The sequence below is a fragment of the Cibotium barometz genome, chromosome 13, assembly GCF_041138505.1.
Source record: "Cibotium barometz isolate CiBa-2024 chromosome 13, ASM4113850v1, whole genome shotgun sequence".
Lineage (NCBI taxonomy): Eukaryota > Viridiplantae > Streptophyta > Polypodiopsida > Cyatheales > Cibotiaceae > Cibotium > Cibotium barometz.
Window position 1 is genome coordinate 51,896,092 of NC_141058.1, and position 25,523 is coordinate 51,921,614.

The 25,523-nt window shown below is 40.0% G+C and overlaps 1 protein-coding gene across 1 annotated transcript; it reads right to left on the reverse strand.

The window, feature by feature from the left end:
• Positions 1–11,888: 11,888 nt before the first annotated feature.
• On the reverse strand, positions 11,889–14,670 carry LOC147632812 (uncharacterized). The gene is made up of 3 exons (XM_086807047.1): positions 14,400–14,670; positions 13,732–14,313; positions 11,889–12,319 (listed from the first exon to the last, which is right to left on the reverse strand). The coding sequence occupies exons 1-3, from the start codon at positions 14,659–14,661 to the stop codon at positions 11,889–11,891; spliced, it is 1,275 nt and encodes a 424-aa protein (XP_086663173.1). The 5' UTR covers positions 14,662–14,670.
• Positions 14,671–25,523: the final 10,853 nt, after the last annotated feature.

The window sequence follows — 25,523 nt, forward strand, 5'->3', positions numbered from 1 at the left end:
GCCGCCCCTTACAGCAACCCCTCTCACACCCCCTCATTGGCCACTTTTCAGATAAGGCAATTTTCCTCTATCCCCCTCTTGCTACTATAGGAGGCAGTGTCCTTAACTCTCTCCCCTCCCCCCCCGTGTGAAGAGACTTACAGCAACCCTCAGTCCTTCTCCCCTTTTGCAAAACGTTTTTGTGTTAAGGATATCTCACAATTCCCCCTCCCCCCATTTGCGTGGACTTTAGTAAGAGGTTTTTGCCTTAAGAAAGGGTTCATGCGCTGTGGTCTTTTGCTCATACAGTGAGCAAACGATCTCAGAATTGAGATCCGACTGGAGCGTTTCAACCGCAACAGCGAGCCCTACAAGAAGACGCCCAAGATGGCCCCTTCTCGAAAATGTCAGAATATTATCTCGATGGGAGCGCGCAACAACGAGATTAGAGAAGATGCTCCCGATGCGGCTCTAACCCTCCCTTTACAAGCTCCTCAAGGAAATGGTGGCCAGGTTAGCTTGGTTATCTTTTAAAGAAGAGTTTTTTTTATATTAGTGTTAATAAATGTGTATCTTTTCTTTTAAAATAATGACATAAAATAGTGTTAATAAATGTGTATCTTTTCCTTTTAAAATAATGACATAAAATTGTATGAAGTTACGAATTGTGTGATGCTGTATTCAATAAATTGCATTAAAATTGTTATCTTTAAAGAGTGCAAGTTTTTCTTGGTTTCGATGCTAACTCCGTTCCGTGCTTGTGTAACCGGACGGCGTCGTTAGCAAAGCCCAGGATTGGCCCAAGGTATCCCTCATACCATTGGAAGAATAAGGTTTGTCGATTGAGGCGAGAGATTATGATGCTGCCTAGTTCTGAGGGCCCAGGCTAGTGCGGTGAATAAGCCCACCCTAGTGTGCAGACATCCCTCTGAGGGGCGGGAGGATCGAGCGATGGAGCCTGAGAGGGCGACATGCCGGCTTGAGTCCTTGCCAGCGGCCGACGATGAGGTGTATGGTCCCGTAGGGTTTTGCCCAGCATGTAGAGACTGGAAGGCCGAATTCTAGATCATCGGCAGTATAAAGGAAAAGAATAAGAGAGCCGGTTTGGCGTGTATGAAATTGATTCATGTATAAACTTTTTTATAAATCTTATCTTTGGCATTATTGTACTGTGGAAAAAGGCTGTTTTAACAAACCTTGTGAAAAGGGCCTTAGTTAAGGAACATGTTTATTTATGTCAAACAGTGTGGTAGGATTAATTAGAAAACAAATTGACGTGTGAGTAGGGTGGGAGGATGGAATGCCCCTGATGGCACCATCCTACGGACGGGTGGACCCGATTAGTCGGGTAGCTTTCCAACAGATTAAGTGAAAGCCCTACACTAGATAAATAGGTTCTTGGGCAGCTCTATTTTAGAAGACTACGCCAGCGAGCTATGCCTTGCATAGATGAGGAAAAAAGTATTGCCTCTAGGAATCAACTCTAGTAGTTGCCCAATTTATAATCAATTACCCTATGGGTGATTTGATTTTTAGAAGATCACGCTCCCCCTGCGGGATAGGACTTGGTCTTACCTATGAATCGTATCCTTGAATCTCTACATGGTGAATAGGAAATTTTCTCTAAGTTAAGACTTAGTGGACTATCTTAAGTGTTTCCCCTATTTTAGAAGGGGGAAACCTTACATCAACACAAAAATTATGCCTTCTATAGTGTCATTTGAGGTGCCGATGGCACTCGTTCACGCTCAATAAATTCAATTTGACATTGTGATTCTACAGTCTACAAAATGACGACTTTAATCATGCTCGTTATTTGACACATCACCAATCATGCCTTCTTAATCATGCTTGTGATTTAATACATCACTGATCATGATGCCACATCATTAGTCACATTTACACAATTACAGTTATCTCTTCCCCACCACATCCACAAATTAAAGGATAGCAACATATTAGCATGGCTCTTCTGATTGGGAGATGTAGAATCACACTGTGTTTTTTGTTGTGCTCATGCAATCTCTACACAATCATGGTAGCAGTGATCACCATCTCATCATAAATCATGGAGGTATGCCCTTCTCCCTCATCATTTAAAGACTTCAACTGTCTAGAAACTGCCCAAGGGTCTTTTTGTGAGAAGAGTATCAATAATACATTCATTGTGATTCTATAATCTTTTTTTGTCTACAGACTTGTTGCTGAATCATGCCCATGATTACATCATTATTCACGATGCCACACCACTAATCACGGTTGCTAAATTATGACCGTAATTGCCACATCATCTCTATAAAATCACGACACCAATTATAATTGCCACGTCGCTCTGAAAAATTATAATGTCCACCAAGCATGACTGTATAATCATAAAAAATTATTCACCACACCAAGAGTGACTGTATAATCACAAAAAATTATTCACCACCAAGAGTGTTTGTATAATCACAAAAAATTATTCACCATACATAAATACAATTCTTAACCCTTGATCCTTCTCTAGTGTTCTACTGCTAAAAAGGATGAAAAACATGTGGTTTGTTAGACCGTGATTTTGTAATCTATTGAATCATGGCCATGATTGTATTTCTAGAGAACTGAAATTCATCCTCCTATACCCTAAATAATTCTATGTTAACATTCACAATCTAACCTAACACACAGTCTTAACATAAACTCTAACAAGGGAAAATGATGCTCATGCCCACCACAGTGGATTGATAAAGCTCTCTATATTTCAATATCATGGAAGGAAATGATGTCAACCTTGATCCATTGTATGAAGACTCGAGGTCACCACACTATCTTTAGAAGGAGATGATAGAACACCCAAAAACGATGTCCAAGAGAAAGGCAAAGCCAGTCCACCAAAAGGAGATGACAGAACACCCAAAAAGAGGTCCAAGGAAAGGAAAAGCTAGTCCACCAAAAGATAAGCTATCTTGAACCTCTCATGCATCAGTGCCAAGGCACAATACTTAACTAGCCACACCGAGACAGTGGAAAACAAGGTCTACTTTTGATATCATTCTCCTCGATGTATGCAGCTTTAGTGAATGACGTAGAGGTCAAGTAGAAGCTGAATCAAATAGGGCTTGGACGTATAGTAGAAGCAGTGCAGTATATGGTGAATACCAAGCTCTGTGTAGATTTTTCGGCCAAGAGAGGCATTGTCACCAGTACAAATGTGTCCAAGAAGGCCATCTTAATCATAAAGAATCATAGGGAAGCTCTCTGCATTCCCTTAAATACCAAACCTACACCCTTCTCATGTACCCTAAATAATTTTGTTCTAACATTCACAGTATGACCTAACAGACAATCCTAACACATAAACTCTAACAAGGGAAAACGATTCTCCTACCAGTCAATGGAATGATAAAACTCTCTATGTTTTAGTATCATTGCAAGCAAGGCTGTCAACCCTGACCCATTGTATGAAGACCTGGGGTCACCACTGTCCAAGGAGATAACATAACACCCAAAAAGAGGTCCAATGGAAAGGCAAAGCTAGTCCACTAGAAGACAAGCTATCTCAGACCTTTCATGGATCAGTGACAAGGCATAATACTTAGCCAAACTGAGACAATGGAAAATAAGAAGGTCTAATTTTATTATTATTCTTCTCGGTGTATGTAGCTAGTGAATGATGTAGAGGTCAAGGAAAAGTTGAATCAAACAGGGCTTAGAAGTCTAGTAGAAGCAGTGCAATGTAAGGTGAATACCAAGCTCTACACATAATTTCTAGCTTCTTACCAACCAACAAGGTTCCAAGAGAGGCACCAATACAGATGGGTCCAAGAAGGCCATCTTAATCATAGAGAAGCTCATCAAGAATGGTCTCATCACCACCAGTATAGATGCGTCCAAGAAGCCATCTTAATCATAGAGAAGCTCATTAGGGAAGCTCTCATTTCCCTTCAGGACCAAACCCACACCCTTCTTTGATATATGCCTAGTCTAGCAAGGTAAACAACAATGGAGCCGAATTATCTACCCTTAGGGCTCCAAAGTTAGAAAAATCCTATAGAGGGTGGCCTTGATGATTATGTAGGTTAAGCCAGCAGACAGGTACAACAAAGTGGACATGCACAAAGTTTACAAATTGCATAGAGGCAGGAAGGATGATTGGGTGAGCATGCTCCATAGGGACTTCACCCACTACTTAAGCAATCATGGGAGTAAATTAGTCAACCCTTATATACTCACATAGGTGTTAAGCCATGCTACCCATGATTCCCCTGCTATAGAAAGCCACCCTGAAGAACCAATGATCCTTGCTATCAATCAAATGCTGGTTCCTAGGGTTTCTTAGCTCTTGTGAGGTGTCAGGGATTGTGAAGTGTGTACCATCAAGGCACTCTCCTTAGGCATGTGATTGAGTTAAAAAATCCTTCCTAACCTCATGTACATGCAAGGGTGATCAGCTTAGAGCACACTCCCCAGTGGTCGTGGATATTTTGGATTCAATTAAGTTTCGTTTATGTTTTAGTCTGTGTTAAACTTGTGATCATGCATTCACAAGCTAGGAACATGTGTTTCCACATAGGTACATGCATGGTTAAGTGAGTTGGGAATCTACATGGCAAGATTCTAGTTAGACTTGCAAACATGCATTCATAATGTTAGGAATGTGTGTGGGGAATTGAGAACGTGCATGGTTGAGTAAAATCAATGAGCTTGTGAATGTGTGTTCCAAGATAGAAAAGTGCATGGCTAGGAAAGTTAGGAATGTGCATGGTTAGTTTTTAACCATTTGTATCATTATGGGAAGGATATTATCTAACCCTTCCTTAATGAGAATATTCTTCAAATCTTCCTTGTGAGACTTAGGAACATGCGTTCCCACTACGAACACACTTATATAGGAAAAGTCAAGTATGTACACGCAGGTAAACTAGAGAGTAAGTTTCTATGTTTTGGTCTGAAAATTCAAAATTTACCCTATGATTTCTCCTTAATTGGTGAACGTTTTTAGATTTTTGATTTGATAGCATGCTTTAGCTTTCCCTAACCTATCTAATGATATGTACAATGCAACTTAATGGTTTCTCTATACAAATTAATGGTGAGATTATTTCCTAAAATAAATAAAAAAACTCAAAAATTTACAAATGCAAGTAGAAACTAGCCAAAATCAAAGGAAATTGAATCAAACACTTACTTGTAATCATGCACAACTCGAGCTTGAAGGATTTCTCTATGCTCCATTGCATCAAGCTAGGTAAAATAAAACATAAAACAAAAAAAAATAAATTAAATTGATGGATTTTCACTCCAAGAAGGCTATGCCAGGTTTGGCCATACATCTATTAGTGGTTTAATGAGAACACTTGAGCCTTGTAAGATAGAGAGAAGGAGAGGAGAATGCAAGGGTCTTACCAATTTACACCTTAAACCACTCTTGGTAGAGTAACTCTCTCTTATGGAGAGCTTATAAGACTATAGCATAGCAGAAAGATAGATAGGAAAATGGAGTGCAATAGACAGAGAATGGAGAGAATTTAAAATTATGAGATAGGTACAATATGATGGTACTGTCCATCCATGCACTCTCAAGTAGAGCTTAGATCATGATCTAGACAGACTCTGGAGGATGGAGAATGTGCTAAGCGTAGAGGGTGTGGATACTCACAAGCATTAGATGCCTTACCTTGTGATAACTATGTCTATATATAGTGCTGCTATAAGTGGTGTGGTAAGCGTATATACATGGGCGGTTATGTAATATAGGCACGAGTCACTCTCAAAACCGACCACTGTCCACTAATAATGAATCCATACCATCGGGCCCCAGCTAATGTTCAAAACTTTGACCATCTCCTAACCATCAATAGTCATAATAACAACCTCATTGACGTATAACCCATGGTTACAAGACACGTGCACCAATGGATTCTTCTCAAAAGGGGGCCTTTACAAATGTGCACCAAACATAGATGCGTGATACATGCTGAGAGGTGGGCATTGAGTATATACTAACATATCCTCTCAATGTCTGCCCAAAAACCGAATATGTTCTTGGCCCAACGCTAAGTTGATGAAGACACCAATTGAATTGGTCCTTCTCAAGAGCCTTGGTGAAGATGTTGGTACAAATCTAGTCCATTATCTCCATTATCTCATCCTCAATGGAGCTTGGTGAATACTACTCTAGCTCCATTATCTCATCCTCAATCAGCTCTTGCATATAATGATATTGAATGTCAACGTGCTCTGTTCGGGCATGAAACACAGGGTTCTTAGCAATAGCCATGCAACTCTCGTTTGTTGTCGCATTGCAAGGTTGTAGCCCCACTAATATGAACTCCCATGTTCACTAAAATTCTCCTCAGCCATAGTGCTTCACAAGCAGCAAAACACATTGCCTTGTACTCAGTTTCTTCTATAGAAGAAAGTGTCACTGTAGGTTGCTTCTCGCTGGTCCAAGAGAAAGCACCAAAACCAAGTGCAAAATAATATTTAGAAACAAATTTCTTGGAATCACAATCTCTTGCCTAATTTGGATCATAGTAACACATAAGAGTGTCACCTGCATTGTAAGTGATAATGTACTCAAGAGAACCTCTGATGTGTAAGCACTTGCATCCCTTACTTCCAAAGACTTTCCTATGGATTGTTGGAAAACCTGCGCAAATCACCAACTGCTGTGAAGTTGATATCAAGTCTAGTTAGTGAGAAAAATTAAACTCCTCACCAGCTTCCTGTACTTCTTGATGTCTACTAATGGTGATGAATCTTATGTAGAAAGTTTTACGTTAACCTCCATGCATTGACATAGGTTTGCAGTCGACGGTCATCCCAAATCCCAAATGCTATGGGAGACTTCCAAGCATACTTTTGCTACGATATGAAGATCATGCCTGACTCCTACCAGTTCTCAATTCCCACAAATAGAAATGCATAAGACCCAAGTCTATCATCTCAAAGTCATGGCTTAGCATATCCATTATCACTAGATAATTTCTTCATTGTCATCTATGATGTTTAAGTCATCTACATATAGGACAACCAAAGCAATCTTGCCATGCCTTTTTAGAACATACAAATTAGCATCATAAGAACTTCTAGTAAACCCAATCTTTTTGAAAAATTGGTCTATCCTATGATAGTATGCCCTTGAGGTCTATTTCAACCCACATAATGCCTTCTTTTGTCTGCAAACTTTGTTTTCTGATCTGGGTATCTCAAAACTTGGTGGCTGAGGTACAGATACCTCCTCCTTGGAGATGTCCATTCAAAAATGTTGATTTGACATCCATGTGAAAAAATGGCCATTGTTCATGAGTAGCCAAGGTAAGTATCGCCCCCGCCGTGATAGTTGTCATGCGAGCTATGGGAACAAAGGTTTCAGCAAAGTCAAAACGCTCTACTTGTGAAAATCATTGTGCATCAACAACCAACCTAGCATTGTATTTTTTGAGTGAGCCATCAACCTTATACTTAGCTTTCAAAATCTATTTGGTACCAGTTACCTTTCTGTTTGTTGGTGGTTGGTCAACTAGCTCCCAGGTGTTGTTCTTTATGGTGTTGTCATACTGAGACTCCATTGTAGCTTTCCATTTTGGATGTGTGAAGGCTTCATCCAAGGTGGCTCACTCATTCACTGTTCCCATGATCTTAGCCACATTAAGGCCATGTTGATAATGAGATCATATGCTCTTCTCTGCTCCTCTATTCTCCTTGATCTGTATGGTCCATCCGTCGTTGAAGATTCTAGCAACTCAGGTACTAGGTTGCACTCATTAAGAGTTGCTATGCCCACTTTGGAAGTGGCTTTCCGTGTGGTATAGCACAACAAGCTGGTGTGTTGTGTGAGAGTCTTCATCCTCTGAAAACTCCTCCTCCATGATCGCCTCTTTGATGATGATACTGAACAATGGTGATCAGAGAACAATGTCAGTGAACTAGTCCAAAATTGCTGCTGTCTTGGGTGTTCATCGATGGAATATAGCGGCAGCAGTCCACTGGAAACGAAAGATGAGAATGAAGTGTTGCCACTTAGTGCTTGTCACAGACAATTGCCTTTGTATACAAGTATCACAAGTGAAACTAGAGATTTGGTGACCGCTTTTTGGAAATCTGAGACGAGAGTTTCACCAAACAAAAAGGATATTTGTAAGCAAAGGATCGAGGCAAAATGTGTCATCAAACATCCAATTCATCTTCTAGATGACTCTCAGGTAATATGTTTTTGCTACAATGCAATCCATGGTGGCCTTGATTTCTGTTGGAATAGTTCAAAATTTGTAGTCTTTGGGCAGCACTGAAAGCTTGGCTGTTCAGTACCAAACTGGTAGTTTTTTACCAGCAATCACTCTAGGCCATAAGTACCAATTCGGTACTGCAATCATTGTAGGTACCAATTCCCATATCCAAGTACTTACCATTGTTTGAATTCCCAGCTCCATAATAGTATCATTGTAGGTACCAATTCCACCTCCATAGGATTAAATTTGGCACGTCTCTGAATTTTGCATTGTACCCAATAGGATTCACGGTACAACTTTTGGTTGCAATGTCCAAGAGTAAGGAAGCACAGTCTCAATTTGGCACTTTTGAGAAGCACTCACACTTGGTAGTGTAATACCAAATTAGGTTTTGGAGACATATTTGGTGCTTTCAATGTATCTTGCAAAGGACCAAATGGATGCATAGTACCAATTTTGGAGCGTTTTATATCCAGAAAAGTATCCAATTTTGTACTAAGCATCCAATTATGAAACTGTAAAGTATACAGAGAAATAGCCAATTTGGTACTATGGATCAAGTTCGGTACTATGCAGGGTGCTTTAAGTGTGCCTGGTTAGTACCTAAGGTGTTCCACAGCTCCAATTTGGTTTTTTTGGGCACCACTTACACTTGGTAGTATAATACCAAAATGGGTTTTGGAAACAGATTTGGTGCTTTTAGAGGATACTGAAAAGTACCAAACTAGATGCATAGTACCAATTATGGCGCTCTTTGTATCCAAAAAAGTATCCAATTTTGTACTAAGCTTCCAATTATGGTACTGTGAAGTATACAGAGAAATAGCCAATTTGGTACTATGGATCAATTTTGGTACTATGCAGGGTGCTTTAAGTGTGCCTGCATAGTACCTAAGGGGTTCCACAAATCCAATTTGGTGTTTTTGGGCACCACTCACACTTGGTAGTATTATACCAAATTGTGTTTTGGAAACAGATTGGGCGCTTTTAGTGAATACAGAAAAGTACCAAACTGGATGCATAGTACCAATTTTAAAGCTTTTCTGTATCCAAAAAAGTACCCAATTTGCCACTATGGATCCATTTTGGTAATATGCAGTATGTAAAACAGTACCAAATTGGGTACTATGGTTCCAGCTTGGTACATAGAACCAAATTTGGTGCTTTTTTGTATTCACAAAAGCACCCAATTTGTTACTATGATCCAATTTGGTACCATGCTTAATGTAGAAAAGTATCCAATTGGGTACTATGGTCCGCCTGGTAATAAATAGAGCCTAATATGGTGCTTTTCTGCATCAAATTTGGCACTATAGTCTGTTATCTGGCACTACAGTTCCAAATTTGGTACTTTAGAATGAGTTGGTGGTTTACAGTACCAAATTTTGTACTGTAAATAGCTTTGGTGCTTTACTCTTGTTTGATAGTATTCTGAGCTCTAACGTGGTTCATTTTTCGTTTAAAGGTGGAGCTCTACAAAAGATTCAAGAGCCTACGGTGAAGTTGTCACTTAGGTCCTTTGAGACACTCAAGCCTTTTTTTGTCCGAAGATTGAAAGAGCGCTATAGTTGCTGCTGTATTTACCATATCCAGATGGTATACTTCAAGGATGCTTCAAATGCGCCAGAACAAGTTTGGGCATCACGGCAAAGAACATCCATGTACATGCTCCATTTGTGGTACACGTAGTGAGGCAGGCCAATGTTCTACAAACCAGGCTGTTTTTCAACACATAAGTAACTTGCTGGATTTTATATTGTGCCCTCGCCCTAAGGAGGGTGAATATCATGCAAAGAGATGCTTGCTTGGAGAGTGCCCCAAATGCGGTGTACGAAAGTTGTCATTCTGCCCAGCCGAGATTGCAACAGATAGCAAGGAGGTGACTGTTAAGATATTCCAGGATGTGGGCACTGGACAGGTTAATGGTGATGGAAAAGAGAAGAAGCGAAAGGACTTGGTCGTGGAAAGGATGAAAAGTGCAACTTTCATTCATCTCTTTTCAGATCATCTGAAAAGCTTCGTTAAGCACAACTTTATGTTTAGGTGGCAGGCCCAACAATTCAAAGATTGCTTGCTTAAGTTTCCCAGAGATGTTGTGGTATCTGTTGTTGATTTTGCAGAGAATTACAGCTTTAAAGTGCAAAATGAGATCCAGTCCATGCATTGGTGGTCAACACAGGTAACAATACTGGTACACATCTCTTATATCAGAAATTCAGTAGGAGCTATTGAGAAGACTGTGCATTTTTACATATCAGATGATAAGCTCCACGACACGCCCTTTGTTCAGCATTGTTTTATGCTGCATGACAGCAAGGACACTGTTTGCGTTATCATTGGGTATGGTCAGATGGTGCCGCTTCACAGTTCAAGGCACGAAGACCACACTATTTCGTAGCCAGGTATTATCAGTGACAGGATTGCTTATGATGCATAACTTCTTTGCTTCAGGGCATGGAAAATGAGAGCATGATGGTGCAGGTGCTATTATCAAGAGAACCCTGACGCACGAAGAGCTAAAACCCGATGGCTGGCCCATGAAGTGTGCGGCTGATGTGGTCAATTTTTTGAACGCGAGGTTTCAACCGACAACGGAAGGTGGAAGTGCCAGCACAAGGAGGGTGTTCTGGTTGGTTTCACCGAATGATGTGCTGCGTTTTCCGTTGTGGGACTGTAAACCAATTGCAGGCTCTCGCTCATTCCATTGTGTTGACGGCTACTCAACGCACAATCCATGTGATGTGCGTTTTCGTACGCTGTCATGCTTCTGTGATCCATGTGTGAATGGGCAGTGGAGGAGATGCAATAATAAACAGCACATTGAAGAATGGAAATATGTCTCCATCGAGCCATTGACAGAGTCAGTACAACCTACAAATAGTGATGAGGATGACGATGATGAGGAGAACTACAATGATTTGTTTTCCTCCCATGTGAGTGAGGATTTAAGCATGCCTATGTATGAAGGAGACCCTGAGGTGTTGAGCCAATTATTGTCCATTGGGGATAACTTTGCAGTGAACGCAGCCGAGGAGAAGGAGGACTTCTACCTTCTTAAGTGCACAAAAACCGTTTATGTAGCACCAAGAGTACTGAAGGACCTTTGGCATAACAAGATCGTAAGAGGTGGATTGCTAGTTGAGGGCTTGTACTATGCCCAGGTTGAGGGCAAAGTTGATACCTATACCCTATTAGATCAGACACCACCGGTGATGATCTACTCGCATCTTGTTAGAGCCATACGGTTCCCCATGGAGGCTATCCCTGGCCTCCATCACCACTTTAAACTATCCTCAGAGATATATGAAAATACCTACAACAGTATGCCATATGAAGACGGAAGTGACCAGGACGGGAGCCATACAGTGTTTACCCCAACTACAATTCTAACCACTGGCAACAGTTGTAATTCTCTTGAATAGAATCTTGCTTGTGATCAGTACTGTCTAATTCTCTTGATTAGAATCTTACTTGTGATCAGTACTGTTTAATGCTATTGCTGTGTTATCAATTTGGTACTGTGCTTTATTGTTTTTAGCTCTGCTGTGTTTTTGCAGTACCAAATTTTGGTACTGTTCCTTTTTGTTTTCACCAAGTAGTAACAGAAAAGTACAAAAGCAGTAGCCAAAAAAGTACATGTAACAAAAGATAATTATCATTAAATGCCAAAGGCAATGTACAAGCATACAGAATCTTTTACACATCAGGGGGGTCAAAGCGGTACGAATACCCCTCCATAGATACAAAGTAGTTGACAACGAACGAGGAAATGTCATCCTCAACATCAAACAAGGGATTCCGGTGGCTGTAAGCAGTGGGGAACTTATCAGCTAGCCACCCGGAGATCCATGGGAAAATGACATCCATAAGATACTTCGGCTTGTCGGGGTCATAATACTTAGGCTCATATGAACAGATGCAGCAGCACGAGTCGTAATCATTCTTCAAGGACTTGTATCTCGTGTCGTCCACAAGGAGGGTGTTCGTTTCATTGAATTGCGGATACTTGCGCCACACTGTTCTTAGGAGCTTTAGAAAAATAGGCTTGTTACCGAACTCCTTCGCAAGGACTGGCACATCTCTGAGTTTGGTAGCCCACCTCTCACAAGGAGACTGGTCAAAAATATCTGTAAAACAGGTAAACCAAGCAATTAGAATAGCAGCACAAATAAGAGTACCAAAGCTAACAAACAGTACGTAATAGTGAAAAGGTACCAAACTTGGTACAACACAGTACCAAAGTACCAAATAACCAAAGTACCAAACATTATAAAATTGTGTACACAAATGTTACCAAGCACAGAACCAAGTACCATAGTATCAAAGCACCAAACAGTACCAAATTGTGTACAAAATAAAAAACACAATTTCAAACTACCATAGCATCAGAGTACCAAAGTACCAAAGATAACCAAAGAGTACCAAATTATGTACAAAACAGTGCCAAATTGTGTACACATGAGCAAACATAGTCCAAAGCAGCATAGCACCAGAGTACCAAAGTTCCAAAAAGTACCAAATTGTGTTAGCAGTGCCAAAAGTACCAAACTACCAAATAGTACCAGATTGTGTACAGAACAATAGCAAAGCTAGCCAAACAGTATCAAAATCAATAAAACCAGTTGTGAAAGTTTAGGGATAAATACCTAAAAACAGGCCTTTCATCTTCATCAACCGAGGGAAGCAAGCATTCATTATGGCCATCAGGTTCTTCCTTTGGCTACATGACCAGAGCATCACGTCGCATCGCTTCCTCAAGTTGATGATGAAGTCCTCCGCATCAGGTCTGACGACACAATATTTGTATTGAGACACTTGCACATCTCGGGGCCTAACTCCATCTGGGAACGGGAGCTGCCACAAATCCTTGGGTGCTTCAACATAATCCTTCAGTAGCACTCCATTGACATCCAAAACAACAACGCGCCTATTGCTTGCCATTACATGTATCGGCATTGATGTATCCGGTGGTTGTTCATGTAGCCACCAATGGTCCCCTGTTGTAGTACCACTAAACTATATGAGTAGAAGAACACAGCCTTTTCGCAAAAGCAAAGTTAGACATTGGGCACCAATAAAAGGTTACAAAACAGTGATAGTAGGACATGACAATTTACAAACACATTGACACCTTTCAAGAGTAGAGCGGCATGACACAAAACGCATCGACAAAAGCAAAATGGGCTGGTATTTCAAATTAGTCCAGAAGCAAGTACAAAATGCTATAACATCAGCTAATTTTTGCAGCCTTGCGGCTTGAGACCACCACCAACGGGGCGCTTTCTACATTTCATAGCGAAGAGCTCGAAGAGGTTGGCTGAATCATTGCTATCACCTGTTTCTAAGGGCGTTGCATCAGGTGTCTCCTCCGTAGCTCTGTCCTTCCCCACACCTTTTGTATCCTCCGTGCCTTTAGGCAACTCTACACCTTCACCCTCCTCTGCACCTTTAATCTGCTCTGCACTTTCAGTAGCTTCCCCCACCTCTTTGGCCTCCTTCGCGCTTTTAGCCTCCTCTACACCTTCAGCCCCCTCTGCACCTTTAGCCTCCTCAGCACTTCCAGTAGCTTCCCCCGCCGCTCTGGCCTCCTCATTGCTTTTAGCCTCCTCAGTGTCTTTGGGCTCCTCTGCACCTGCAGCCTCCTGTGCACTTTGAGTAGCTTCCGCTGCCCTATTTCCGTTCTTCCTCCTCTTTCTACCTGCCTTGTCCTTTGCAGATGTTGATGTCGTAGCCAAAACCTCTGCCTCTGAGAGAACTTCAACTGTCACCTCCTCAACAGCCGGCATCTCTTCATTGTTCTTCTCGCCTTGGTCAGTCTCTTGCTCAGCAACCTCCTCAATCAGATCACTTCCCCCCTGTTCTTTCTCCTCCGGTCCCTTTTCGTCTTTGTCTCTCTCCTGCACTTCCGCTTTTAGTCGATCTTCCCCCATGCTTGAGTCTACAGCAGGCTCAGCCCCTTTCCCTTCCCTTGTGTTGGCATCAAGGTCTTGCAGTATTTTCTGCACTGACTTGTAAGGATCTTCTTTAAACATGTAAGTGGCATCTGACTTACTGTGACCAGGGAGATCCTTCCTATCCTTTGGGGTGGTGTCATGGGTGTCCGCACCGAAAGATTCTCTACCTACATATGCACAAAGATGAAAGACAAGATTAGATCATCAGTTCAAACAATATAAACATACAGTGTCCAACACAAACACCCCTTACTCTTCAATAATGACCTCCCTGACACCCAGGCCTTTGCCTCCGAAGGGATTGCGGTGTTGCAACGTGCCTTCACGCACATATCTCTTGTTCTCAACACAGCTGCAAAACACAATGGATGGTACTGATGCCTGCAGGGAAGCATGAAGGTACCAACCACGTAAGAAGCCTCCAAAGCCTCCCCACAGGCAACACAAGTACCAAACACATGAATTGTGTTGGCAGGGTCCACAACATGAGGCCTTGGAGTCAATGTATATTTCATCCCCCTCTTCACATCAGCACACAACTTATGTACAAATTCTTGATGGTCTTGGGTCTCCAAGCATTCATTGTGGAGCTTCACATACTCCATCTGCAAAACAGACATACTCTATCTACTTACCCACCAAAACAAACAATTAGCAAGGAAGTACACAAGCAGTACAAAAACTGAACCAGAATAGGTACCAAAACAGGTAAATTTTACCATAACAGTTCTAAACAGCACTAAATGGGTACAATGAAGTTTCAACAACTCCCAAGCCAAACCCAAGCAGAATAAAAACAGTACTAAAAAGGGTCGGATTGTACCAAAATAGTTTTAAACAACACTAAATTGGTACATGAAGTACCAAAAACTACCAGAACAGTGCTAAAAAAGGTTGGATTGTACCAAAATAGTTTTAAACAACACAAAATTGGTACATGAAGTACCAAAAACTACCAAAACAATACCAAAAATGTAGCAAAGCAGTACCAAAATAATATCAAATAGTAGCAGAATAGTATCAAATACTACTAAAATAGTACCAAATAGGTTACATACAGTGCTAAAAAGGTAGCAAATCAGTACCAAAATAGTAGCAAAAACAGTAGCAAAATAGCACCAAATAGGAAACAAAACAGTACCAAAACAAAACCAAAAAGTAGCAAAATAGTACCAAAATAGGTAACAAAACAGTACCAAGACAAACCAATGACAAACCAAAACAATACCAAAAGGTTAACAAATCAGTCTCAAAAAAGTACCAAAAGGTAACTAAACAGTACCAAAACATGTAAATTATGCCAAAACAGTTGTAAACAGCAATAATTTGGTACAATTAAGTACCAAAAACACACAAGACTCCCAAAAATACCCAAAAGACCCAAAAACTTGTCATAGTGAAATTCCAAACTAGTACCAAAATAGTGCAAAAAGTACCAAACGAATCAAAGAAAACAAAAAATACCAAAGATAATACCTAGATAGCACCCAAGACATATTTAGCACTACCATATAAGACCAAATAAAAGCTCAACTTCAGTACCAAAACACTTCAAAAGAGTACCACATGAAGCAAAGAAGCACAAAAAGTATCAAAGTTAGTGCCAACATTGAACCCAAGATGTAACTGCAATACCTTAAAGACTCTAAAACTTGTAGCTAGAAAGTACCAAAGCAGTATCATAATAGGTCAGAAGAGTTTCAAATGAACAGCAAAGCACCAAAAGTACCAGTGGGTGCAACCAATTATCCAAGACAACCAAAGGTGCCCTATTAGACTAAACTCAGTAACCTGAAAGTACCAAAACAGCACAAAAATAGTTCAATAGAGTACCAAATGAAATAAAGAAGCACCATTAAGTACCAAGAAAGGCAGCAGCACAACACCAAGTGTTATAAAAAATACCAAAACAAGTAAAGAAAGTACCAAAACAGTTCAAGAAGTTTCAAAACCACCAAAAATGTCAGCAGATAAACCAATCAAGAAGTGAAACATGCCAAATTGCCAAACCATGTGCAAATTAAACACTATCAACAGTCAAACACACTGCAATAGGCCAGAAATACAATACCTCCTGCTGTTCAACCTCCGCTTGGAGCTTTTGGATATTTTTGAAAACCCCGTGTCGTCGCAACAAGCGCCGACTTGCTCCCAACTCAGCCTCCACCTCTCTAATCTCTTCATTCGGAACAGGGATTTGTTGCTGAAGCTGAACAATGCGTGCTTCCAGGGTATCGATGTCTTCCATCAAACTCTTCGCCATGTCCTTTCTACCTTCATATACCAGTAGCTGGTCCTTGTTTGCTTGAATAGAGGCCTTCAGGCTTCTGAGGTTTGACCATCCTGGATGTGACACTGGGTCTGCCAGTCTTTGCAGCAATGCCTCTAAATCAGGTAGGTAGTCAGCAATTACCCCTCTGCAAGCATTATCTGGTTCTGTGCAGATATTACTACCACTTTGAGTCATCCGGGCCTTCTTATCTGAATGCAGGACACTGCCAGGAGAGGAAGCATTTTGCCTCCTCCATGCCTCAATTTTACGCTCAAGCCCGCCACTCCTAGATGATATCATCTGCAACACTCCTTTCCCAAACCGAGCCCATGATACTTTATGCCCTGCTGGGTCTTTTTTCGCTGCATGGCATTTCTCAAAAGTGTAGCACGTAGCAAATTTGTTGGTCAATTCACCACATGAAGGGGGCCCCTGATAAACTTTGGAGAATAGAAGTCTGCAGTCTTCCACCAGTTGTGGCTGCAAATGGTTTAAATAGATCTTGCTATTCTTTTGGTACTTGAACTTGAATACAGTTAACCATTGGTCGGGTGGCATGTCCTCATCAGTCAAGTCCTTGAAGAGTTTGCCCTCAAGACTGAGACCGTACTCTTCATGCAGGTCCTGTGCCATGTAACAGAACCTGGTTTGTTGAGGGTACTCCTCCATTTTGTTCTTACCTAAAATGTGTTCAAAACAAATCAGAGAATTGCTGACTCCTATAGATTAAATGTGGTGCCCGACATTATGTCTAATGTGAGGTGATGCCCTACAGAACCAATTGTGGTACTCAAAGAGTACCAAATTTGCTACTGTAAAGTACCAAATATAGTACTATTCATTTAACTTCAAATGTCAGTGCAGGGAGTGAACATGCACCATTTACTTAGCACATGCATATGCCAATGAATAGCGTACCACGTCTTGACTTGCTGGTAGATTTTGATTCGTCGTCGTCGAAGAGGAGTGAGGTCCGTTCGGAGTCGACCTTGCACTGTTTTGCACTTGCCCTTGTGTTGGGACTGGCTATGTGCTCCGGCTTTGTTTGTTGGGGGTGTGTGGTGGAAGCACCCTTCTTGTTGCTGCTGCCAGGAGGCACCATGCCCTCCTTTGCCTTCGCTTTCGGTTTGCATGTTGAAGGTGACGCTCCCAAATATAGTACTGTTCATTTAACTTCAAATGTCAGTGCAGGGAGTTAACATGCACCATTTACTTAGCACATGCATATGCCAATGAATAGCGTACCACGTCTTAACTTGCTGGTAGATTTTGATTCATCGTTGTCGAAGAGGAGTGAGGTCCGTTCGGAGTCGACCTTGCACTGTTTTGCACTTGCCCTTGTGTTGGGACTGGCTATGTGCTCCGGCTATGTTTGTTGGGGGGGTGTGGTGGAAGCACCCTTCTTGTTGCTGCTGCCAGGAGGCACCATGCCCTCCTTTGCCTTCGCTTTCGGTTCGCATGTTGAAGGTGACGCTCTGCTCGCAGCAGCTCCCTTGGCCTTTGGGGTCCTCATGGCTAGACGACTGCTCTAGAGCAGAGCAGCTCTGCTACAATCGAATGCGGGGGGGGGGGGGAGAGAGAGAGAGAGAGAGAGAGAGAGAGAGAGAGAGAGAGAGAGAGAGAGAGAGAGAGAGAGAGAGATGGTGCGACCAGACGATGCCCGCTTAGTTCAAACAGAAATGAGCAAAAACAATAAAAATTTGAAACCATAAAAAATTGAAACCACTACCACCACTAATGACCTCTCACGGGGTGGTACTGCACAAAAGATTCTCAAAGATCTTAAAAATAGTTCCTAAATACAAACCTTTTACCCTCAAATTCCCCCCCCAAAGTACCAAAAAGGTGGAAAAAAAATTGGCCCTTTTCTTGTACCACCAACCCTTGCTTTCACCCACATCTCCTTTCTCTTCCATGAAGACTTTAGGGTGCCATTCTTCTCATTAGCCGGCTTCTTTAGAATGTGACCCTTCTTATCAGAATACTAGAAACTACCTTGAAACTTGTTTTTCTTTGGCTTCTTCTTCTTATCATCAGAAGATGCCATGTTTTTGCCTTTAAAATGCAGTATGATTGCGGGTCTTTAGCCACATCTCCTCCTCAAGCAACATAGCACTAAATTCTTCAAATGATAGAGGTGGTACTCTAACCTAAGTGTTCAGTGTCATAATAACAAAGCCATCGTACTTTTGTGGAAGAATTCGAATGCACCTCTAGGGGCTAGTTTTTCACTGGTCTTTATAATCCTCACAAAACAACCATTTGATTCCGTAAATTTTTGATCCGTGTGATAAATACTTCAATAGCTTCTTCTTCAGCAAACTTCTCTCAGCAACAACAAGTTAATTCTCTAGGTTCCAAATCATGGTTTGCTTTCGGGTCTCATATTGATTCCTTAGTATGGTCCAGGCCTTCGATGCCTTAGCTGTGTGTTAAATAAGAGTAAGAACATAATCACTTACATTGTGGTGTGAATGATGACACAAAGTGCATCATCATTGCACCTCTTCCATGCCCAAAGAAGTATAGCATCTGATGGTGGAAGTGTATTTGCACTATTGTTGGGATTGAGGGTTCCAATTTGTTCCGTATCCATTCCTAGAATAGTTTCTAGAAGCTCATAAGATTCTAGAATGGAATTGATTTTAAATTTTGAGAGAGTGGTGGTGGGACGAATGCGCAAGACTGGTGTAGAAGCCTACCCAAGATAGAAGCCATCACTCCTAGTATTCTATATAAATAAAGACTAGACTTTATGCACTATTTCTACAAACGCACCTAAGGTCTAATATGAAATAAGAATATAGCATAATAGAAAGATAGATAGAAAAACAAAGTGCAATAGACAATGTAATATATGTGATGGTGCTATCCACCCATGTGCTCTTAAGTAGAGCTTAGATGGTGATCTAGATAGACTGTGGATGGAGGATGTACTAAGCATAGAGAGTGTGGATACTCACAAGCATTGGATACCTTAGCTTATGATAACTATGTTCATATATGAGGTTGTAGGTGGTGTCGTAGAGGTGTGTATATATGCAGATAGTTACGTGGCATAGACATATCAAAATACAGCTAACTCACAACCGTGCCCACTAATAATAAATCCATACCCTTTGTTGGGGGGCTCATGCACCCCTACCAAGGGTCCCATCAATGGTTATAATAATGACCTCATTGTTGATGTCTAAGTCGGGGTTCCCACCAAAGACACATGCATCAATGGTTTCTCCTTATAATGCTGAAAGGCTAATCGATTTAGAGAAGCTTGATGAGACTAGACTAATTGCATCGCATGGACTCATGGTCAAGAAACTACACAGAAAGCACTGGTTTGACAAAAAATTGAAACAAAAAGAATTGGAAACGGGGCACCTTGTCCTCATGTATGGTGTAGGAAGCACTAGGAAAAAGAAACTCAAATACAGAGGCCTAGGACCATTCCGAGTGTCAAGATCACACCTCAGGGGGTCGGTTAGAATTGAGACAATTGACGGCATACAGATGGAGGGTTATATCAATGGAAGCAAACTCAAAAAATATTTGGACCCCTGAACCAAGAGATGCTCTTGCAAGAACAACTCATAAAACAATAAAAACAACTTGCAAAGGAAAAAATCCAGCAAGCTCAAGAAGAGGCTGAGGCAAGGGAGGCCAAACCCAAAAAATTACTCCAGAAAAGAATGTTGCACGTGAACATGGCTTCCTTGCTCTCCTGGACAAAGAGGAATTGAACATTGAGCCAGCACGACTCAGGTGGAACTCTCTACGGCTAAATGCCATGCAACGAGCATTACACTAATAGATACAGATCAAGTCATAACTTGATCTCATATGAGACATGGGTAGCCTTAGATAGACCGCACCTTGAACCCACCAATGCACAAGTACGTAGTGTGCACTTGATAACTGCAAAAGTTGAGGGATTTTTAAGTGTTAACATTTCCATTAGAAATAATTCCTTGGTTGGAGAGGTGTTTGTAATCTTTGTAAAAGCTCCTCTTCTTACCCTAGGTTGACTATTGAATTTGTTTAATGTACAGTCATCTTGTGACTGTACATCAAAATTGCAAAACAATTTTCAAGAGAAAGAAACTCCCGGCTGTATCACAAAAATAAAAAATAATATTAGACATCCAAGACCTGCAATACCCGCAATCAAGTGTGGATTGCCCAATCTAGTCTTTGACACCAACTGAAACGTACCCATCAGAGAGAGAGAGAGTCACCAACGAAAAGATCTAGCCAATCTAGGGCTTTTCTCCAACGCCCATCCACCCAACCTCCACGTTGTTGTACGTCGCGGCTATCCCGAGTATGCCTCTTCTAAATCTTGTTCTCTCTGGGTTTTCTCTCTCCGCCGACGTTCCTTGTCTACGGATGGCTGGCCCGAATCTCGAAAACTCTCTCTCTCTCTCTCTCTCTCTCTCTCTCTCTCTCTCTCTCTCTCTCTCTCTCTCTCTCTCTCTCTCTCTCTATCCTGCACAGAAATCACCTCAAGGCTCTGGAAGAAGCCAAAAACTATAGCCCACAAGAATAAGTATATCATCATGCATGAAAATGATAAAGATAGAAATCCCTTCTAAAAACATGATCTTGAACCAAACTAGAGATGACAAGTTTTTGTTTTTTACTCGAAAGTGGTGTCGAATTTGTTTCGCGAAAAGAATACCGACCACCCTGTGCGGAATCCCTAAATTATCTGAACATGGAATTTGTTAATCTTATGATGGACTAACTTTCTTTAATACTTCTCTCTTACAAATAAAGTTATCTACCCACTCATGTGAGGCTGTTACTGAAAATTAAAGGTCAATTTGGTGTTCGAGCCCTGTTTCAGGCACTCGTTGCGGTTATATTTACTATGTAAATCCCCATATAAGTTTCCTTTAGGCTAAACTAATCACTATGACCCTCTTATACATTATCTAACATTGTTAAGTATAGAATAGAAATTGCTTACAAATGATCCCACAAAACATGCATAAAAAGCCCCAAAATTGTTGACGAGAAATTGACATCTCTAAAATTACTAACTTTGTGACCAAACTTAATCTTTTATGTTCTCTAAGTATTTTTCACTTTTCAACATTAAATGTAGATGCTAAAAATCACTGAGTCAAATGGGACCAAAAATACGTACATATGAGAACGTTACATTTTGGTAGCTTGCAAGTTTAATGTGTTCAGATGCTCAATTGACTCTTGTGAAATATGTTGATACATGATTTTCTTATGCTTCCAAAATTGCTTAGACTTTGAAATGATTTGGTAATATAGAACAACTAAACATGGCCAAGATGGCCTACTAATATTATGAAAGATCAGTATTATGGAGATTCTTGGAGTTTATTACTTTAATGAGTATCCTTTCTTATCTTGCATGAGCATTTATAGCATGGCTCATTGCTCATGCTCCTTAATTCCATAAAACTAATATGGTAAATCTACTTATTCTTGCTTATTGCATTCAATCTATTTTCAAGATTATCATAAACTCGGGGGGTGCACTATATGGAAGCCCCTCCTATGACGTGCGTTCAAGGGGTATTTAAAAAACCCCTTATCTGTGAATTTTGAGCTAATAAAACTACCCCTTTTTCTTTATAGACTTACGGGTTTTTTTCCAAAGTACAATTAAAATACCCCTCTTGTAATTGTATTTCTGTAAATTTACCCAATATTTTGGATTAAAAAAACCCCACCTAATGATCGCACGTGGTAGACTTACATTTTTTGAGGTGCACCCCCCGAGATCATAAATGGCATATTCTTTGACATTTATATCCAATAATAAGTGCTTGTTTGTGCACCTAGGTTACCAAGGCTTTAGTTTCCTATAGCTATTGTGGCTTAGATCTTCTATCCAATTTTATTTTTTATGTTAGATATTTTGAAGTGATTATATTAATGATTTGTTTTTTACATTAGATATTTTAAAGTAATAATATAAATGTACTTATCAACGTATTGTTTGCTCATTGGTGATAAATGTAGGAGAAGCTCAAGAATTTGAAAGGTTGTTCATCCTCTCACTATCACCAAGAACTCATGTGACCAGTTTAGAGATGAAGTGAAGACAAAGAAAACTTGGACACATCAAAAGGAACATCAAAAGGCAATGGTAAGTGAGCAGACAAGGAGAGGGATTATTAGCCACCTCAAGAAAGGAAGATTACACTCATTTGTTGCTTGATTTGTAAGTAAATCAAACTCTCGTTTACATTACTTTTTGTGAGTGAATCAATCTCTTGTTTATATTACTTTGCTTTAACTTGTTTATTCCTTGCTCAAAAACTAGACTAAAGACTATAACCCCCTCCTACTCTGAGATCAGATATGTCATGGATTACGGATATACATGGTTGTGAGCAGGGGGTGGAGTCCAGTCAAAGAGAGGTATATTTATAAATTAGGTCTTAATTTAATATTTTATGTTTAAAAATCATTATATTATTTAAATTTTTTTCTTAAGTATAGTAATTGATACTATTAAATAAATTTTGATAACCATTTTATTACACCATAGGAGGATAATGCAAAGTCTTTAAATTCCTCAAATTCTATTGAACATTGATGATGGTGAATGAGGATGAGTGAGCACATGATGCCTCATGACATGCCAATTCACATGATATGGACATAGTGAGTGACATGTAGATAGGATCATTAATTTCATGTCATGTGATTATTGGTCATCTACCTTGATGATGTAATCTAATTTTTTGACCCTCATACATACATGTATTTTTCTCTATAAAGGATCCCTCATATCCTATATGTTTTTGGATGGGATACACACATACACACTCACATGGTTGATTTTGGACTCAATCTTTCTCTTTTCCTTCTAATCATAGATTCATTCAACATAACTATTAACAATGTAAAGTAAAGAAATAACCATGACAGAGAAATATTCATCATTGTTATTTTAAAACCTCCATGCAAACATAGCCAAATACAGAAAGAGCCAATCAAGTATGCTTGAATATACATATATAAAATTATGTCATTGATGGATCTCCACTTCCAAAAGAAGGTGAAGCCATGCTCCCTATACGTTATATGTAAGAGAGTAACTTAGCAAAAGATTGAAAGTAATATACATACGAGAGAGAGAGAGAGAGAGAGAGAGAGAGAGAGAGAGAGAGAGAGAGAGAGAGAGAGATTTATTTATGTATTTATTTATTTGTTTGTGTGTGTGTGTGTGTGTGTATATATATATATATATATATATATATATATATATATATATATATATATATATATATATATAGTAGAGCTACTTGCTAAATATGGCAGTTGAGTGGACTACAAAATGATGTTAATAGTGACACTTAATAACATAATTTTTTTCATGCATAAATAAACTTTGTAACATTTGTGACCATACAGCTATTGTTTTACCACATGCCTAATGCGGCCTTAGTAATGTCGCCCATCACCTCAACTTTTTAAGGTGTACCTAACGATACAGGTGACACTGGATCCCCTATTTTCTTAAAATGCCAAAAAAGGGAAAAAAATTAAAAGCTTCTTTTAAGTCCATACCTCCCATCCGTGAAGAGAAAAGTGAGTTGGCAAGTTTGGTGGAAGACAAGGATGAAAGCTAAGTGAATGCAAAGACACAAGGAATTAAACAAAAAGACGACGATAAAACCAATGAGCCAAAGGAGACAAAACAAATCCAAGAGAAACTTTATGATGCTTCCTAGATTTTAGTATTGGAGCTTAGGGCTTTTGCATATAAAAAACTTGTTTTGTACTTTATTATAAAGTTATTGTAATCTTGGCTTTAACTGATGTGTGACTATACAATGTATTTTGATAAAAATATTGTTTAATGTTACTTTCTCTCTCCTGGATTTATTATATATGCAAGTATGAATATCATTATTTTTTAATGTAGTGTATAATTGATAGATGTGCCATTTAAGTGTTGTATATTCCATGGAAATTTATATATTTTGGTGAGTTATTTGGTTATTTAAGCACAAAAAAAAATGAGTGAAACATGGCATGCTATAGCGGCAAAGTTCTTTTAAAATATTAAAAGGTACAAAATTCTTAAAGTTCTTTAAAAATATGATATTCTGCATCAATGAATTTTCTCAATGTGGAAGCACAGATTTAAATAAAAAATAGAGTGCTCTAACCATGGAGATATATAAAAAGAAAGAAGTCACTAAATTTTGTATGATATTTGAAAAAATATGAAAAATCAATTCAAATTTGAGAGAACCTTTATTTGGGTCACCCGACGAATAACCCAGTGCATGTGACAGTGTTTGGTACCCTACAAAGGTTATATTTATTGAGGTTAGGTGCCTCCGGGTGAGTGTTCACAAAAAACTGAGGTTTAGTGTCACGTGAATGGTAAATTTTGAAAAATAACCTTCAAATTTCAAAATAACAATTCACAAAAACCTACAAATTTTAAGGGATTTTAGTTATAATTTTGCTAAAAACCTTTAAAATTTAGGAAAAACTTACAGAAATTTGAGGTTGAAGGTTTTTTGAATTGTTGGAAAAAATGTTTTCTGCGAACACTGCTCCAGGTAGGTGAGCAAAATGTGAAAAGGAAAGATTCTCTAGGTCAGTATAGGTGATTGTAGGTGCGTGATCAAGATGTGAAAAGGAAAGATTTTCTATTGTGATTAATGACTGATGTAAAAGGGTTATCTAATATTCACATGAAAAGTGCTAGCTAGGGCAGTGTGCATTGAATGCTCCTCTTGAGCTTAAAGAGAGTGGGTTTGAGTTAATCATCTTAGATATTCAATTATAGAGTTAATCTGTAGCTAGGAGGAGTTTTAAGTTGCATCTGTGCCACCACGAGCGCATGACCGGCCTCCTGTACAAATCTACTACATTAAAATAACGCTCTCTCCTTTGTGAGATCCTGCGGCGTTGACGATCCGAGTGGTTTTAGCAGGCGCATTTCTCCTCGGCACCAACAATCGCACATCTGCAGCGTCGGGCCTGCCTGCATGCAGCTACGCGGCGGCTTCTTCTGCAAGCAGCGCCAGTATCAGGCGGTTCTCTCGCTTCCCCTCGGCCCGCCGCCTGCGCCATATATGCAGCCACGCGGCGACTTCT

Coding starts and splice junctions, on each gene's coding strand:
- LOC147632812 (XM_086807047.1), bottom strand. CDS start 14,661: ATGAAATATACATTGACTCCAAGGCCTCATGTTGTGGACCCTGCCAAC. Junction 14,314..14,399: donor AGGGAGGTCATTATTGAAGA/GTAAGGGGTGTT, acceptor GTGCATATGTAG/GTAGAGAATCTTTCGGTGCG. Junction 12,320..13,731: donor AAGTGCTGAGGAGGCTAAAG/GTGCAGAGGGGG, acceptor CCTGTTTTACAG/ATATTTTTGACCAGTCTCCT.